Source organism: Centrocercus urophasianus, unplaced genomic scaffold, assembly GCF_019232065.1.
Source record: "Centrocercus urophasianus isolate 14NV4802_14NV808 unplaced genomic scaffold, USGS_Curo_1.0 seq_14, whole genome shotgun sequence".
NCBI lineage: Eukaryota > Metazoa > Chordata > Aves > Galliformes > Phasianidae > Centrocercus > Centrocercus urophasianus.
Genome location: NW_024884586.1, coordinates 49,324,906 through 49,342,610, shown reverse-complemented (window position 1 = coordinate 49,342,610; position 17,705 = coordinate 49,324,906). Strand labels below are relative to the sequence as shown.

General features: G+C 42.6%; 1 protein-coding gene across 6 annotated transcripts in view; it reads left to right on the top strand.

Annotated features, from left to right (window-relative positions):
* The window catches only part of KTN1 (kinectin 1), a 70,083-nt gene that overhangs the window by 29,825 nt on the left and 22,553 nt on the right, over positions 1 to 17,705 (top strand). For all 6 annotated transcript variants that reach the window (XM_042813435.1, XM_042813434.1, XM_042813433.1 and 3 more), the window contains exons 7-25: positions 1,214 to 1,354; positions 3,590 to 3,696; positions 5,199 to 5,331; positions 6,295 to 6,382; positions 6,684 to 6,850; positions 7,253 to 7,321; positions 8,134 to 8,171; positions 8,711 to 8,801; positions 9,104 to 9,172; positions 9,898 to 9,935; positions 10,039 to 10,129; positions 11,814 to 11,900; positions 13,004 to 13,038; positions 13,172 to 13,262; positions 14,040 to 14,108; positions 14,958 to 14,995; positions 15,649 to 15,739; positions 15,907 to 15,975; positions 17,537 to 17,574. In XM_042813435.1, the coding sequence (XP_042669369.1) occupies positions 1,214 to 1,354; positions 3,590 to 3,696; positions 5,199 to 5,331; positions 6,295 to 6,382; positions 6,684 to 6,850; positions 7,253 to 7,321; positions 8,134 to 8,171; positions 8,711 to 8,801; positions 9,104 to 9,172; positions 9,898 to 9,935; positions 10,039 to 10,129; positions 11,814 to 11,900; positions 13,004 to 13,038; positions 13,172 to 13,262; positions 14,040 to 14,108; positions 14,958 to 14,995; positions 15,649 to 15,739; positions 15,907 to 15,975; positions 17,537 to 17,574 (1,550 nt within the window). The remainder of the gene's footprint in view (positions 1 to 1,213; positions 1,355 to 3,589; positions 3,697 to 5,198; positions 5,332 to 6,294; positions 6,383 to 6,683; positions 6,851 to 7,252; positions 7,322 to 8,133; positions 8,172 to 8,710; positions 8,802 to 9,103; positions 9,173 to 9,897; positions 9,936 to 10,038; positions 10,130 to 11,813; positions 11,901 to 13,003; positions 13,039 to 13,171; positions 13,263 to 14,039; positions 14,109 to 14,957; positions 14,996 to 15,648; positions 15,740 to 15,906; positions 15,976 to 17,536; positions 17,575 to 17,705) is intronic.

Below are 17,705 nucleotides of genomic sequence, written 5' to 3'. Positions count from 1 at the left end.
CTGGCACTGCCTTGGTGGGGTGCATGGGCTGGTGAGGGTTGTAGATGAATGGCAGAAGTTGGTGGAGGGGTAGAAGGAAGCCAGAAAATGTCATGGTGCCTCCCTCTTGTTGTATCCTAGCAGATGGAAGACCAATGACACTCGTGTTTGAGAAGGCTTTGTGTTATAAACTATCTCCTAATGTCTTTGGTTACTCTATGAACGTATGCTTGGGAGCTTATTATGGTTTATTTTTTCTTTTTTTAATCTGAAGAAGACAGCTTCCTGAAGCCAACTCACTGGCTCTAAAAAGAGAGAACAGCTTTTATTGAAAATGAAATGTGGACAAATCTTATAATTACTCTGAAGAGGTGGAAGGTATTCAGGCTAGTTATTTGGAGCACTGAAATGTTGTGGCAGGGCTCTCTGTGCTGTTGGAGAGGCTGACTGCTAATGTGGGCACTTTGGATCTCTGGAGAAGCCTCTGGCACTGTGTGGAGCTACATTGTGTGGCATATTGGAGGCACTCGGAGTTCGAGTGTGCAAATACTCCTGTGATCAGAGCTGCCTGAGCCCTGCACTCAATGGTTTTGCTTTCTGCAGCAAATGCACTTATATTGCAGATTAGCAGCTCTGTGGATTTCTCAGGTGTCCAGGTTGAGTTACTGGCTAATAAATAATCCAAATTAAACTGTGTATTTTCATTTGGAAGTTATAATGTGGCATGCTGGTGGAATTCAGGCCTTATTGCTGGGTGCTAATACCCCATCTCCTATGGCAAAACTGTTTTCAGCGTTGGCTTTGCAACCTGCTATAAAGCAATTACATGCTCTGAAATGCTTTGTAGTTTTGCTGCAATTCTTTATCCAGTTTCTTTCATTTTGCTGTACCTGGGAGGAAAATCCAAGGTACGCTCTGTGCGGTATCTGTGACTTTAATCGTTAGGACTCTGTATTATCTGGCTAAACTTGATAGAAATAAGACAACAGGAGGTTGTTGTTTAAAGTGGCAAACCTCTTTTCTAATACATGTGAAATTGCTGATTTAAAATCCTCAAAAGGGTGCTGAAAGCTTGGCCAGTGTAGTACTGTAATTTGTGAGTGAATGCTGGTGCTTGCTGTAGTTTGATGTATGCTTGATATGTTCCTCATAATCATAAAACATTGTGTCTGTTGGATTCTAGAAGAGAGTGGTAGGTGATTTCTTTTCTTTTTCCTTTGGTTTCCCACCCAAGGAGCTGGTTGCAGAAAAAGAGAGGAACGGCTTGCTTACAGCGAAAATGAGGGAACGCATCAACGCGCTGGAGAAGGAGCATGGCACTTTTCAGAGTAAAATACATGTTAGCTACCAGGAATCCCAGCAGATGAAGATTAAGGTAAAAGCTTTTGTAGAATCATTAAGGCTGGAAAAGATCTCGGGGATCCCCAAGTCCAAACCACCCCACTGTGCCCATTGACCATGTCCCTCAGTGCTACCTGGCTCTTGGACACCTCCAGGGGTGGTGACCCCCCCTTCCATCCCCCTGCGCTCCCTGAGCAGCTGTGCCACTGCATTACTACTCTTTCTGTGAAGAGCTGTTTCCTGATATCCAACCTAAACCTTCCCTGGCACAACTTGAGGCCATCACCTCTCATCCTTCACTGTTTGGGTTGAAGTTCGTCTACAAGCAGATCAGTGCTAAGAAACCTTTATTTTAGCAAAGAGTGCAGCATTTGTTATTTCAAGTCAGCTTCTGTGGAAGTGGTTGTTACCTGGAATCTGGAGTGCAGTGTGCTGATAGCTGCTAGTGTGACCCATCTGCATGAGGGTAGGGAAGTTCATGGCTGATTCATAAGGCAGGATCTTACAAAGGTGGCTGTTTCAGTCTGCAAAAGGCCAGTGCTAGGCAGCCTGGCTTGTCTAGATACTTCTGCTTTGTGGTATTCTGAAATGTTAATCAATTGAGCATGAAACCTAATTGAAATACTCAACTTCAGGTAGACATTAATGCTGAGGATCATTTAGAAGCTGATAAATCTTGCTCTTAAATCTCAACATGGAGAGATTAGTCAAGTTAATGCACAAGAAGTATCGTTGATTAGGAAGGTGCTTTACTGAGAATATTTGAAGGGCAGCGCTTATATTTTTGTTTTTAGACCCTTGTTTGAATTTGTTATGATGTAGTGACTTCAGAAGGAGTTTTCACCAGATATTTTTAAGCAAAATGGCCCTGCCTATACCAGGCCCTGACATGTGCTTAGATGTGTCATGCTGGTGTGTTCTCCTGAAAGGTTGTCACAGCACCAAGCCTGGTTTGTGAACATCCAGTTTCAGTGATATTTCTGTTATATCTTGGCACTCTGGAGAATGCCAGCTCTGCAGTTCTGGAGCAGACACTGTTTCACCTGAACCTACACAGGAAACTGCAAAGTGAGAGGATCTTCCTGGGGGAGGTGGAGGAGGTCTGGGGACCAAAGGGTGATTTCTACCAACGTCTGTAGCAGTCAGCTGGAGGAAGGGTGTGCAGAGGTGTGCTCTGATCCTGCTCCCCCTGCTGCTGTTTCACAGTGCTGCAGAGAAGCTGAACCATAGCCATCAAAGATTCCAGATCCTCTTCATCTGTGTGGTGTTTAAAATAAAAATAATACTAAACAAGGAACACAAAAAAATACCACAAAACAAATACTAAAAAAAAACAACCCCAAGCTCATCAAAGCCCAGAGAGAACAACTCCTTGGATGTGTTGGTGCTGAGCTGGATGTGGCTGCTCCCCAATGGACCACTCTCTTGCTGTTGTTGTTATTCAGATGTTTGGTATTTGTGTTATTTTTTGTGGACTTGTGCTTACAAGATCCTCACTGATGAGTCACTCGTGGTGAAACTGGGTCTTGGAAATGGTGTCAGCTGCAACTGGTGCTGGAAGAGGAAGAACGTGTTATGTGCTGTGCATGCTTCAGGATTTTCAGAGCAGGCTGTAGGACCAGCTGTGCTGGCATCTGGATATGCAAAGTCCGTTTGTTGTTTTTTCTTTCCCCTTTGAATCCTGTCTTTTGGTCATGTTTAAACTATTGTGAAGCAGCTTTGGGTTTTAAGGCATCTCTCAAGCACATTGAAATGTAACTGAAGCATAATTTTACCTAAAGAAAAAGGTCTTTGTAGTCTCAACTTCAGAATGTTAGATCTGGACAAGCCTTTTTGCAGTTTACATGCTACAATCTGTGTATCTTTGGTTATTTCCAACTTTTCTGCTTTATTTACAGGCTTTGTAAACCTCTGGCATTAATCCAGTGAATTTATTTCTTCCTTGGAAAGGGAGATAGGTACCCAATTATCGATAACTCAACTGTGCAACTGTAGATAGTTATCAATATCCTGAGTAATATTTGTGTACTATTTAAAATGTGGCCTTAATACAGTGGTGTAAAAGGAAACTGATGTTTTATTCAAGCAAGTAGAGCTGAGCTGCATCAATTTAGTGGAGGACTGGTATGAGGAAGGGAAGTAAAGCTGTCCTTTTCCCCAGAAAAGCACTGAATATTGTTACCTTTAACTGTTGTATAGTTGCATTTGCCGTGATATTTTGGTTATTTCTGATTTCTCTTTTACTGTAATCTTTTTCTCCCCTCTTCAGTTCCAGCAACGCTGTGAGCAGATGGAGGCAGAAATAAGCCACCTGAAGCAGGAGAATGGTATCCTGAGAGATGCTGTCAGCACTTCTACCAATCAAATGGAGAGCAAGTATGTTAGCAGCTACTTGGAGCTCTGCATATTTTTAAGCTTTGCCTGAAGAACTCTGGCTTCTGCTCCTTTCATTTCCATTTCCTTGGTTGTCTTTGCATTTGTGTTTAAACTAGGTAACTGTGATTTTGGAGCATGAAGGTACCTGTTTGTGTTTGCGTTGAGCCACAGCTGTCAAATCTGATTAGTGTCTTTCATCAGTTGAAGCCTAGGCTGCTAGAGGTCTGAGGTCTGACAGGAAGAACTGCAGGAGTGCTCAGTCATAGCCAGTGTATTTGGTAGGGTACATTTGTCCACCTGGCTTTAGGAGAAGTGCTATTGCAGATCTCTTGGGAGGACAGCAGCTCTGACCTTATAAATTGGTCCTGCATTAAAAAGGAAGATGTCAGTGTGCTGCAGTGATGGTACCACTGGGTGACAGCTGGATTCATCCACCATGGCTTGGAGAATCAAAAAGCACCTCAAGGTGTCATCTTTTTGTGAGTTATGACTTAACTTTACAACCATACACGCAGTCCTCTGTCAGCTCAGGGACAAACTGAGTGCCTGATAAGGGCTGTAGGCACATGGGTGAATTGCTGCTAGTGGCCTTCTGCCTTCAGGAAGCCAAAACCACGCTTCACGTGCTATCAGATAGCTGATTTGTTACTGTTGGAGACTGGAATGTCAGAACCCTGTCATGGCTTGGAAATGTTGCTGTGTCTTCATTTTCTGGCTGGTCTGTTCACGTCGAGGTGCTACTTCTTTATGGACCATTCTGCCAACAACTGCTGAACTGCTGAGCATGATGCAGCAGATGCACTTTCTGCTCCCTGCCCACTTTCTGTAATGGCATAAAATAAGGGCAAGTCCTCTGATTGTAGAGATGCCCTGGTTGTAGAAATGAAGTGTCATAATTACCAAATCTAGAAAAAAAATGCTTCGTTTGGGCAAATATAAATAACATAATGCTTTTTGTTTGCTTATACACAGAGAGGAGCCTTTCAGAATTCTTGCCTTGTGTGATACAAATGCAAATGCATCTTCACTCCCTAAGTGAGAGAGTGCATCATACAACTTCACAAGTCGAGAGTGAGTCAGGTCCATGGGCAATGTGTAGTCCAGAGAGATTCCCACAGTTAAGTCTTCAGTGTGTTACAGATCAAGGATCCTTCATGGGAGAAGGAACAGAATGTGAATTTGTGAGACTCTTCCGTGTGCTGGACCTTTTTGTATAAAGCCATCCAAATTATAACCATCAGCTTTCAACCATTTTGAAGGAGCTGCTGCTTGTGGCTTATTGAGTTCCCTTTTGTTTCTGGCTTTGGGTTATAGCTGCTGTGCTGACAGCCAGCATTCCAGACCTCATCCCTTTCCTAGGGTAAAACAATGTGAGTGAAACTCAGCACAGCCCTCTGGCTGCAAATATAACACTTGATGTTTGACTAGCTGTTGGTATTGCTTATGCTTCTTGGAAGAGGGGAAGGAACTGAACAAGAAGCTGTAAAAATGTTTATTTCTAGGCAGGCAGCTGAACTGAACAAACTGCGTCAGGACTGTGCCAGGCTGGTGAATGAACTGGGAGAGAAGAACAGCAAGCTGCAGCAAGAGGAGCTCCAGAAGAAGAATGCAGAGCAGGCAGTGGCTCAGCTAAAGGTGACTTTGCTTTTTCTCTGCCTTGCTGAGTTGCACTTGAGGTTTTTATCTGAGCCAAGTCCTGAGCTGGGCAGGATGGAAGGAGTGTGAGAATTGCTTCTGCTGTTTCCCTGGCCACTCGTCTCTGTCCGTTGTCTTTAGATACACAAATATCAACTTGTGGATAATTTCTGAGCCAGCCTGTGGGCTTATTTAATGCTTTTATTCAGTACCTGTATTTTCAGTGATTACAGACTATGACAACAAACTTGCCCTCCCAGGTGAATATCTTTTAAAAACCTTAATTGGTGATGTTGAACTTTGTTTTCTACAATTCAGACAAGATTTGTGTCCTGGTTTGGCCTGGTTTCCATGATACTTTGGAGCAGTTCATCCAAATAGGATTTTTTAATAATTCTTTTACTCGTTGATTGTTCCATAAAAATTAGTCTTCTTTGTTTGGAAGCTCCACACTTTTGCTTCAATGCACAATTTTTTTTTTTTAGAAGCATACTGATATTTTGATGTATCTTTTTTATTTTCTGATGAGATTGTCAGCTCAGAAGTTCTGTCTGCCTCCAGTCCTTACCCCGTCCTCTCCAGGTGGAGAATTGATATCTAGGGCTGAGGTGTGGTTTAATTTACAGATGTGTTTTTGTGTTTTATGTGGCTAGACCGGCTCCTGCTGTTAATTCTGAGCTTGCAGAGCAAAAATGCTGCACTTCTGTACTACAGCAATCATCCTGTTAAGAGCCAGTGATTAAATTCTGTTCACAATTTGCCTTTCAAATTAATGGGATAAACTGTTCTGGGAGGAGGATTACAGGGCGCTGTGTCTCTCTGATGCGCCCTAATGAAAACAAGGAACAATTTTCCTTCCTTACCATATGTTTTGGGAATAGCACTGAAGAGGTGAACTCCGAATGTTTCAAAACTAAATTAAAGATCAGACTTATTTTCATCAATTCTGTCTTCAATGTGAAGGTCCAGCAGCAGGAAGCAGAGAGACGATGGGAAGAAATCCAGGTTTATCTCAGGAAAAGAACAGCAGAGCACGAAGCAGCACAACAAGGCATGTATCAAACAAGAAAATCCCCCATAGTGCTAACTGCAGTGATCTTGCTGTATTTAAAAAAAAAAAAAAAAAAAGTATTAATTGGCTTAAGTGTTAAATAGAGCTCAAATTGATGTCAATAGTGCTTGCACACCCTGGGGAAATCGTGTGCTGTGATACAACTTTAAATGCTGATGAGTAGAACCTTGGCTTGCTGGATCAAGGCTTCTCATCAGCTTCCCTGTTCACAGTGCAAGTTACTTCCCCCTAGAGTTCAAGTATGTACTTCTGAATTTAAATCCTGATGTTTCTGCTACAGATGTGCAGAATAAGCTTGTCGCCAAAGACAATGAAATCCAGAGCTTGCACAGCAAACTTACGGATATGATGCTGTCGAAACAGCAGCTGGAGCAGAGGATGTTGCAGCTGATTGAGAATGAGCAAAAGAGAGCTTCTAAGGAGGACTCTATGCAATTGAGGGTGCAGGTATTGCTCACAGATCTTATTTTTCTTTCCCCTTTGTGTCTGTGGAAACAGTAATAACCTTGAAATGCTGCTTTAACTAAGCTTTCCCACTGGGAGCTTGCATACAGTGTTGGGAGGAGGACTGGAGCTGTTTGGGAGCAAGCATGTAATAATCCTTGCTGGCTGCAGGGAAACCAGCAGGTGTGTGGTGGGGTAGGGAATATTTCCTTTCAGATGAAGTGGGATGTTACACTTCCCCTCAAACCAACCTTTCTCTGTGGGAGAAAGATGGCATCTCCAAAATATGTGAAAATTAAATGCTAAACTGTTCTTACTGATAGAAGCACAACTAGGAGCTAATACCAGCAGAAGTTGACCATCTACAGATCTCAGCCTGCTTTTCTTTTTCTGCTCTCTTACTAGGAGCTGGTAGAGCAGAACGATGCTTTGAACACTCAGCTTCAGAAGCTTCATTCACAAATGGCAGCCCAGGTACAGCATGTTCCCTCTTCCCTTTCTTCTGTAGTCTTTAATTGTGAATCTTCTATAAAAGACAGATCTTTTTTTAAGCTGGATGTGAGATGTGCAATAATGAAAGTGAAGACTTGTTAGCATCCTCTTTTGTAGTGTTCTCAACCTGATTTAAAACTTAAGCTTCTGCTCTCCTTTCTTTGGAGGGAAGATGTCCACCTGTCTCCTCCTGTACTGCCTTTCATTTAGAACCAGGAGTGGAATGCCATTCAATTTCCTTTTTTTCCTATAGCTTTTCATGTGTGGGTATTCTCATGTGGTTCTTTGGTCTTTTTGCTGTCCTCCCATGAACCAACTGATAGTGTTTTTCCCCTTGTCATCAGATTGAGGAATAGTGACTTAGGTGGCTGCTGTATAAAGCTCTGTTCAGTCCGCTGGGGACAGAACACCTGGCAGAAAACCCCTTTGAGGAAGTAGGGTTGGACTGGATAGGTACCTGTGTGGACATCAGGGCTGATGAAGTGGTTTGACAGTGGGGTGTCCCATAAGGCAGCTAAGCTTAGGAGACAAGTGCTGGTGATTCCCACTGCTTGTTTGGAATCTGACAAAGGGCATCTTCTGGTTGTGTTGCCTTGAGCAGAAAGGGAAGGGATATTAGTATATGCTGAGATCCTTCCTGTGTTCTGTAGCTAGGAAATACTTGAAATCTGCCTGGGTCAATTTGAAATAATGAGACAAATCTTACAAGTTCTATTCCTGGTTTGCTGCAGAGGTTGATTCTTTGCCTTGCTTTACTCTCAGCTGTGGTTGTTTTTTTCTTTTTTTTTCTGCAGACCTCAGCTTCAGTCCTGGCAGAAGAACTGCACAAAGTGTGAGCATTCATTTCCCCTGGTGTTTGGGAGATGTCACTGGCTGCTAACACACACCACCTTTCCTCAGTGCATGCACAGTGTGTATGGGAGGGAAGGGTGAAGGAATTGTTGTCAATGTTTTTCACTTCCTAAATGAGATTCACTTTAGAGCTAGGAAAACACTTCCTGCAGACTTCCTTTCTGTGTCTGATCTCAGATTTGCAGCCTGTTTATGGGGGTCTGTGCTGCACAGAAAGCAGTGCCTCCTGTTGTTTATGGGAATCAGTGCAGCAAGCAGAGATGTGCTTGACCATTTCTCCCTTTGGGAGATGGGGTAGTTTTGTTTTGGAGCTAGAAAACATCCCATAAATGTTTGGCAAGCAGACAGCATTTGAAATGGAGGGAAAAGCTTTTGGACTCAAAACGTGCTGTCAGCAGGAATGTGGGTAGGACCTGGACTGAAGGGCTAGCATGTATTTTGTGTTCAGCTTCCTGTTTCATGGGCAACTTTCATTTCAGGCCTTCCAGTACTGATATGTCATCACTCTCATTTATACAGCATTGCAGAAAAGGACAAACAGCTAAAGCAGATGGAGGACTCATTAGGCAATGAACATGCCAATTTAACAAGCAAGGAAGAAGAGCTCAAGGTATAATAAAAGCACATGTAAATGCCAGCTGGTGGAGGGATGGGCTCATTGGGTGTGCATATGAAATGAAGCCTGTGAGGTGGTTGCTGTCATTAGATCTAGAACCAGCTCCTTTGACTGTAAGGCAGCTAATCTAGCCAGGATTGGTGTGTGATGAAAGCTGATGACAAATGTTAGGGGTTTCCCTTGCAATCACCTCTAGTCTACGACAAAGAACAACCAGGGATATTTTACACTGAAAAGTGGACTTAGCTGAAAGTCCATCTATGTGCAAAATGCAGATGTGTTTTTTCTTCCTTCAGGTCTTGCAGAATATGAACATGTCCCTGAAATCAGAAATACAGAAGTTGCAGGCTCTGACAAATGAACAGGTAAAATAACGGATTCATTTTTAAGGCTTCATTTTTGGTATCTTCCCATTGCCTATTTTGTCCTAAATGCAAAGGCAGATCTGTTGGTGTGAGCGAGCTAGGCACCACTAACAGTGTGAGGTTGTGTGGGGTTACAGAATCAGGTTAATATGTGATTCCCTGGAGGTTTTGTTTTTGGTCAGAGATCTGCTCTTAACCTCCCTTCTTCACTGGCCGAATCTGTTTCTTACTAAGATAGCCAAGTGACTGAAGCATTTGCTGGTTGGGTTTATCTAGATTTGCTGATGTCCTAAGGACATTGCACAGGGGAGAACACAACTGTTGTTAAATATGCAGCCCTGGCATCTAAGAAAGTAAAAACCAAGAGTATACAGAAAAACCTACCTGACAACAGATGTATTTTTAAAACCAAACAGATGCTTTCTCCTCTGCTATTACTGTGTGGCCAGTGCATTACAGAGGTGGAAGTGCTCTGATTAATTACTGAAAATCCTGGTTGTTAAATGAATCCTTCCAAGATCTTCTTTCTTCTTGTAATTGCATGCTTGCCTGGTATGTAGTGGTGTTTTACAAGTGCATAATGACAAGCTTATCCCTTTCTTTCTTGCTGGTGTCATGTGTTGAGAGGCCAAACGACTTGTTCTAGCTTTTTAATATTGTGGAATGAAAGGTTGATTGAATCATGTGATGTATCTTAAGTCTGTGTTAATCCTCTTTATATCTAGGCTGCTGCTGCACATGAGCTGGAAAGGATGCAGAAAAGGTAAATAGATCTGGCATTCAATAAACAATTTTTATCAGTCTTTTATGTTCTTTTGAATTGATGCTTTTTGTAAGATGAATGTAACTCTTCTATTGTGTCTCAGCATTCACATCAAAGATGACAAAATAAGAACTCTTGAGGAGCAGCTTCGAGAAGAACTTGCTCAGACTGTGAACGCAAAAGAAGAATTTAAGGTAAGATGCAGAACAACTATCCTTGTGCTTAACAACATCAGGTTTTCCAGGCTTCTGAGGTTGTGGAATAGTTTAGATGATTAAATGTTGGTTTGTAAAACAGAGCAGACTTCCAGGTGTTAAGCTGTGTTACAGCATTCTTTTTTTACAAGGCAAGGGTAAGGTGGGATATCAGAGTAATAACAGATGGTGAGAGATGTGGGGTAACTCAAATGTAGTGTCTACAGTTGCAAAGAGTGATGTCTTTGAAATGTGGAGGAGAAAGCTATTCAGTAAAAACTATTGCAGTTTTGTTGCATTCTACATTTGAATGCAACTTCCAAGGCCTTGGTGGGAGCTTTTGCTTGGGTTATCATGGTGTCAATCTTTTTTTTTTTCTTCCTCTTTTTATTTTTCTGCCAAGGTGGAAAATAAGCATATAAAAATGCTTATTTCCCTCCTGCCAGCTTCTGAATTGTTTCTCATAAGGAAGCAGCTAAATTTCCAAAGCTTTTAGTTCTGTGATCTGGGGTCTGCACTGCGGAGTTGGTGCTTGTTTTTAAGTGGTGTTGCTGAAGATCAACGTAACTCAGTCTGAGCTTTGCAATACCATGTTGGTAGGTTTGCTGGTGATGAACAGAGCAGGTGGGTAGGCTGCATAGCTTCTCTAAGAGAGGCCATGCCCTATGGATCTTCTAGAGCTCTTGCAACTGTTACCAAGTAGTGAATGCAGTTCACTTATGAAAATTGCATTTTTGAATAGATTTCGGTCGCAAAACCCCCAAAGTTTCTCTAAGGTCTCAAAGAACAACAGATAATGGTTCCCTCAGTTAATAGCTGGTTAAAGAATAACTAACAAAGTAGGACTTTAGGTGGTTGTTCTTCACTGTAAGCTATTAGCTGAACCTTCAGGGAGGTGTGGAAGGTGAGCGTGAAGAAGTGACAGCTGTATTATGCATTTGATTACCTTGTGTGATCTGACTCTCAAGAATCACAGGGGGCTTTCTAGGTGGTGCAGTGTTTTAAGAAAGAAGTGGTGAAAGTGAATGTGGTAAGGAATAATGTGAATTTAGAATAGAAAAAGACTTTAGAGGCGTTACGGGGTGGTTATGGGCTGAAATCAGCAAGGTACTTTGTGTCCAAAAATCACCTGGAGGCAATTTGGCAGTTCTCAGGAAGTGAGCAGGGGCCTGAGTGCAAAGGGTCGTTCTTGTGATAGTGTGGAAATCCACAGTGTACTCAGCATGAATGTTTTGTGCCCTGGGAATTTCTTAAGTCTGCCCCAATGCTTCTACCTGAGCAAGTGCTCCTTTCTTCCTATGCACATGGAAGAGGGAAAAACCAGGCTCAAAACAGCAATTCTTCAGTCCTCACCTTTGCTGTCCCTTCCTGCTGTCAAATCTTGAGATGCTGCTGATGCTCCTTGAGGAGGAAAATGCAGTTTCTCTTGCCTGTGTACTTGGCACTGACTGATCCTCTGCCAGGGAATGAGGATGGTAACAGCTGAATTTCTCATGGGAACATAAGGACAGAAGTATTAGCCATCTTTCTTGCTTTCCTGTACTAAAGGACTCTTTGTAGTCTTGTAGCTTCCTAAGAACTGTCTGTAACAGCTTCTGTGTTATTTAATTACCTTGTTGCCACTGTGAAAATGCTGTAGTTTGGGTGTGCAGTTCTGAGCTGATAAATGTGAATTTCCTTTCAGATTCTCAAGGATCAAAACAAAACTTTGCAAGCTGAAGTGCAGAAGCTGCAGACTCTCCTATCTGAACCAGTACAGCCAACATTTGAGGTTGTATCAAACGTCCTCTAATTCTTTTGGATTTCTTAGGTATCTTCTTTTAAGTGGGCTAAGGGGTGAGCAAAATCTGTTGCTTTTTAGGTACACATGGAAAGTCCAAGTCATGCAGCTTCTAGATCTGGCAAAGAGTATCCATACAAAATGAGTGTTTTTTTCCTCCCCTAGAGAATGCGAGCTTAATGCAAGCAGTCTCTCCCACTTTTAATGATAAAATTCTGAGTAGAAAAATCCCACAAGCAACCAGCCCTCCTAGCAGAAAGATCTCCTATTGGTCTGGGGAGAGACCAGAGTAAGATCTTCATGCTGCTTGTTTTCATTCTGTCTGAGAGTGAGTTCTCAAACCAGTACTAATCAAAGAACAGACTCACATTATGGTGGTTTTTTCCTATTGCTATCTTTTTCTTTCTCCCTCTTCTTCCATGTTTTTTGCAATGGCATCAGTCTGAGTGCTCATGCAGGATACTGTAGGATAACAGCTATTCTGCCCAGTTTCAAAGCCTGAGACAGCTTTGAATACCCAACTTCATGCTGCTGTAGAGTGAGAAAACTTTCTGAAATGCTGGAGAAAGCCTTGCAGGACAGGAAACTTTCCTTTCTAGTCCCATGCTGGTATCTACTGGTCAGCAGCTCCCTGTCTTCTGGCAGATAATCAGGTTTGCAGCTCTTACTCCCCTGACAGGGCTGGTTTGTTGTCCTGCCTGAAATAGCTGATTTTCCTTGGGGGCTGGTTTGCATTTCTTGTGGGATCTCTTAAAGTGCATTACTGTTAGCCTTTGAGAAGTCATAAATGCTCTGGTGGGTGAGCTTTAAGTGGAGCTTGTGATTTTGGTAGATTCTCAAAGGATACAGATTTCTCAGGTGTTTGGGCTGGATCTGTACCTTTCTGGGCAGACTGACATCTGTCCAGGATCAGCATTAGACCCTTGTGCAATGAGGACATTCTCCCCAACTCTGTTACCTGCTGGATTGGTGCAGTTCAGTAACTAAACTTCTGGAGAAGCTGATGCTCTCTAATTCTTTTTGTTGTTAAAATCCCAAATTATTATTGATCCCACTGGTGATCACCCTGTTGCTTTTTTTTTTCTTTTTAACAGGCAAACAAAGATTTGTTAGAGGAGATGGAAAGAGGGTAAGAAACCACTTTTTCTTTTGCACCAAAGGATCCTGTAGAGATCCAGTTCTGGGAGCAGGATTGCTATTGATGGCTAAGATGCTGCCAGAGGTTAACACTGCTTTCCTAATGCTCACTTCCGATTTCTCAGAATGAGAGAGAGGGATGATAAAATCAAGACGGTTGAAGAGCTGCTTGAGGCAGGACTCATACAGATGGCTAATAAAGAGGAGGAGCTGAAGGTAAAGACTCCTGTATTATCTTTTTATGGGGAAATAGAGCTTAAGTGCTCTTGTGCAAAGTACATGCTGTAATGCCTATAGTGAGATCTGAGATTGTTCTCTTTGAGTAGGAGAGACTTCTGGAGATAGGGTTAAAACCTTTTTGGTGGCACAGACTAAACACAGGCACTAATGGTATGTGTGTGTGTGTGTGCTTCTCTCTGCTTAGTTTAGAGTAGGCTTTACTAGCATCTTGATGTCCTTTGGAGTAAAGGTAATACATCTCCAGAGCTGTATGTTTGGTGTAATCTGAAGCAAATCTGTCTTTAGAAAAGGGTTTTTTGTAGTAACTTGGCAGCATGAGACTATTGCATCAGTTTTACTTACTGGTAATCTGAAGGGCAGTACCAAGATCTGTTTCCTGCTGAGTTTTCTGGAATGCTCTGTCCTGTCTGTCTGGACATATCTGAAACAATGCTCACTTTGTGTCCCTAAGCTCCAGGTGAATTACAGAACCCCAGGGAGAACTTGCATGCTAGCAAACTGTCAGGGTGCCAAACAGCCAAAGATGTGAGCACATCATCTTAATGTTTCCCTGGACATAAGTTTGAAGTGTTCCCGTGGATTGAAGAATAATTATTCCACTGAATAATTTGGCTCTAACTGCTGCAGAGGGGGGTCTCTTTCAGGCTTTCAAATAGTCTTTCACTTGTTCTAAAATAAATTATTTTTCTGTCAAGCTTAACACATTTTCCCCAATAAATGAGTCTTTCATTACCTGTTTCTCTGCTTTCAAAGGTGCTGCGAACAGAAAATTCATCCTTGAGAAAAGAACTTCAAAGTCTGCAAATTCAGCTATCGGAGCAGGTAGTACTTCTCATCTAAAACTTTTATTACACCTAAACTTAAATCTGAAAGGATCTTGCTGTGGTTGCAAAAGTCAAGGGAAAAAGGCGAGGATGTCTTTGAAGCCTGTTGGCAAAGGATCCTGTTTTCTTCTAGCGCTGGTCTGGAAGCTGTAATATCTGTCAAATGCTTCCTTTGCATAAGTGTCAGAAACGTGTTGGATCTCAAAGTTTCAATTCAGCAGTGGTTGTGGGTTGGTTTTATCTTGCCACGTGCTGCAATGGCTGTGGGCTGTGTTTTTCTAGCAGCCTGGTGCAATAAGCATGGCTGGTCGGGAGCTCCTGCTGCATCAACCTGAGTCTGCATATTTGAGATTTCTAGTGTTAACCCACACTTGTGCAGATGTGATTTAGCCTCCTTCTCTTTGTATCTGTGTTCTGTGACACTGTCACAGTATGATGCTCGTTACTGCATTATTGTTTTTGACGTGCACTCAGTGCCTGTCACAGAGTACCTTGTTGGTATCCAGTTCTGCATGGGTGGCTCATGGAGGAGAGCATTTCTGTAAAATCGTTTGAGAGAGGGGGAAAAAAACCTCTAAATATTTATTGTTAGAATCCCTGTGGGGAGATGTACAGTGAAGCTCAGCTTCTCCTAGTAAAGCTGGAGTGTGGACTTTGTCTTGCTTTGCTGTAATTTGTTGCAGACCAGCTAATTTTGGCAGGAACAGCCAGATAGATAACATCTCTAGACTGCTATGTTCTCTCTTACCCAGTGCCAAAGGGCCCAAGCTCTTTACTCCTCACCCCTTACCATTTGCAGATAGTTTTGCTCTCTTGTTTTTCTAAGTTGAAAATCTGTTTTCAACAGGTTTCCTTCCAATCACTGGTGGAAGAACTCCAGAAAGTGTAAGTGCCTGCACCGGTTCCATTTCTGATTGTCACTTCTGTCTGTCTTTATTCCATAACTGCTTGTTTTGCTTCCCTGAAACAGCTTAGTTTTAACTGGGTGAAGTGTGCATGTGCAGCAGGGAGCATCATTGCTTTGGAAGCATGTCAGGTCAGATGAACAGCTTTGAAAATCCAGTTGTTTCTCTGCTAAGCCATTAACTTCATAAGTCTAGCTGTGACTGGACGAGGGATTGCACTGGATTGTCAGACAATTGTTTCTCTGCAGTGGGTGCTCTGAAAGGACTGAGCTTGTTCAAGCTGTGTATGTATGTGCATTTGAAGTTAATAAATGCTTTGCTGAAATGTTGAGTGAAGGCTGAAGTGCCTCATTCCAGAGGTATCGGTGTATTTTTTTTGCTTAAGTATGCAAATTAAGCTATCTATTTAGCATGATGAGCTACTGGTTATGTAAAGCTGGTGTGTTCTGCACTATTCTCATACACTCCTCCTGCTGGTCACTTCTGGTTTTGGGACTGCAGTGAAAAATGGTGCCTGCAAGAGTGGAAGGTCCCACTGTGATTCCCAGAGGCCACTGGTGGGATGTGAGCTGTGTTTGCCCACATAGCCTCATTTGTTCAGCCAACTAATGCTGTTCTTCTGCTCTTGCTAAGGATCCATGAGAAGGATGGCAAAATAAAATCAGTGGAAGAACTCCTACAAGCAGAAATCCTTAAAGTAGCAAGCAAGGAAAAGACTGTTCAGGTACCCATCTCAGTACCTTCCAACACCTTGGCTCCTTTCTGTGTCTATGCCATTGACACCGTTTATTCGTTACTGCATGGCATTCTGTAGAGATGAATTTGTAGCTTCCATTTTTGTGGTGTTTTTGTTTCCATTGTCCAATCCTGTCTTGTTTTGTCATTGAAAAGGCTTTGACACAGAAAATAGAGGCTCTGAAAGAAGAAGTAGGAAATTCCCAGCTTGAGATGGAGAAACAGGTAAAACACCTTAGCGCCAGAAGTGTGAACCAGACTTGCCTTGGATGCACTGCTCACTCATTTCTGTTTGACTGTGTTTTCTTTCACTGATGTATGTCATTAGATAAGGAGGCTTTGTGATGGTAGAGCTACGCTTTTCTCTGATATGAAGCTGTAAATATGTAGTGTAACTGCTAATGCCCTGCAGAAACCACCTTTCCCTGGACGCCAAAGCTTTTTACATTTGTCACTGACTTTTGGCAAGATTTGGCATTGCTTAAAACACTGTAGCATTAGGTCTGGCTGGGCACACAGTGTGCTGGGATGTACTGTCCCTGCAGTGCAGCGGAACCCCAGGATATCTGTTGGCTTTGTGACTTTTTGAAATCTCCAGTGCTGCTGAAATCTCTCCTTCTGTTGTTCTTTGTTACTAGAACAATAACACTGACCCAAATTTTATTTGGTTTCTGGATAAAGCTAAGGCCATTCTTTTTCCAGTGTCCAAAGAAAGCCTGTCTTGGCAGAGGGAGATTTTACTCTAGCTATCAGGAATGCAGAAATGGAGGAGTGCTGGCTTTTTTGGCATGCTGGCTGTCTAGCATCTAGGAGCCCATGTTTCCTTAGGGAGTCCATTCTGCAGGCAGCTTGATCCATTGTGCTGGCAGGAAATTTGCTTGCTTGTTTGTGTGGGGTGCCTGCCTTTTTCAGTCTGATTTTTCAGTCTTTCTAGTGACATTCCAGCGTGTCACCTACTTTCTTCTTAGTGTTAAAGTTTTGTCCTTTCTAGGCAAAACTTCATAGAACATGTTTGGACCTTTCCTCTAGTGCAGTTTCCCAGGAACTGGAGGAGTTATTTGTGTTGTTCCATCCATGGAAGTGACACAGAGCCCAGGACAAAATGCATTTTGGTGTCACTGGCCCTGCATATCACAGAATCACAGGGGTTGGAAGGGACCTCTGGAGATCATCCAGTTCAAGCTCCCACCTCCTCCAGAGGCAGTACATGTGCACCTCTTGGTCTCCTGCAAGTAGAAACAGAGGCTTTTGGGAATGTCTGAAGTGGGTTGGAGAGGGCTAAACTCACGGAGCTGTTTGGACAGCTGGTATCGACACAGGTAGCAACTCTGTGCTTTGTCAGTTTTCTATACAAAATTCAAAGCAAATATCTCTACTCTGTCTTAGTTATTCAGTTCATGTCTAGTCTTGTCGTGCAAAGATGTGAATGACCAGAGGTGATCTCTGACCTGAGCTGCCCTTCCCCCTGAGGTGGTTGTCATCAGTCTCTGCTTTTTCCTTTGTTGCCTTCAGCGAACGCTGCTCTGGTTGGCCTGCATGTGTTCCCTCTTGCACTCTTTTCCTTTCTGCTGTGGAAGTCCTGTTTTAAAAGTGGTGAAAGTAAAGAACAGAGATCTTTCATTTCTCATCATTTATTTTCTCACAAAGACTCTATGTTTGTGCTTACATCACTGCCTGTTTTTAATGGTGTTTAAAGTTCTTCCACCTGTTTCTCCCTAAAGCACTTTGTAGCTTTCATGTGTCTTCTCAATGGCTATTGAACTGAAGTACTGATTGTTCTCTTTAGGTGTCAATTACATCCCAAGTCAAAGAACTTCAGACTCTGTAAGTACAGCTGCTAACATATTTCGTCTGCCCTGTGCACTCCTCATTTCCCTGCTCTGGTCGTCAATTTAAAGTATCCTTGCCCAAGAATATCTCTGGTTCTCATCAAGGGAGCCAAGCAAGCAACACCA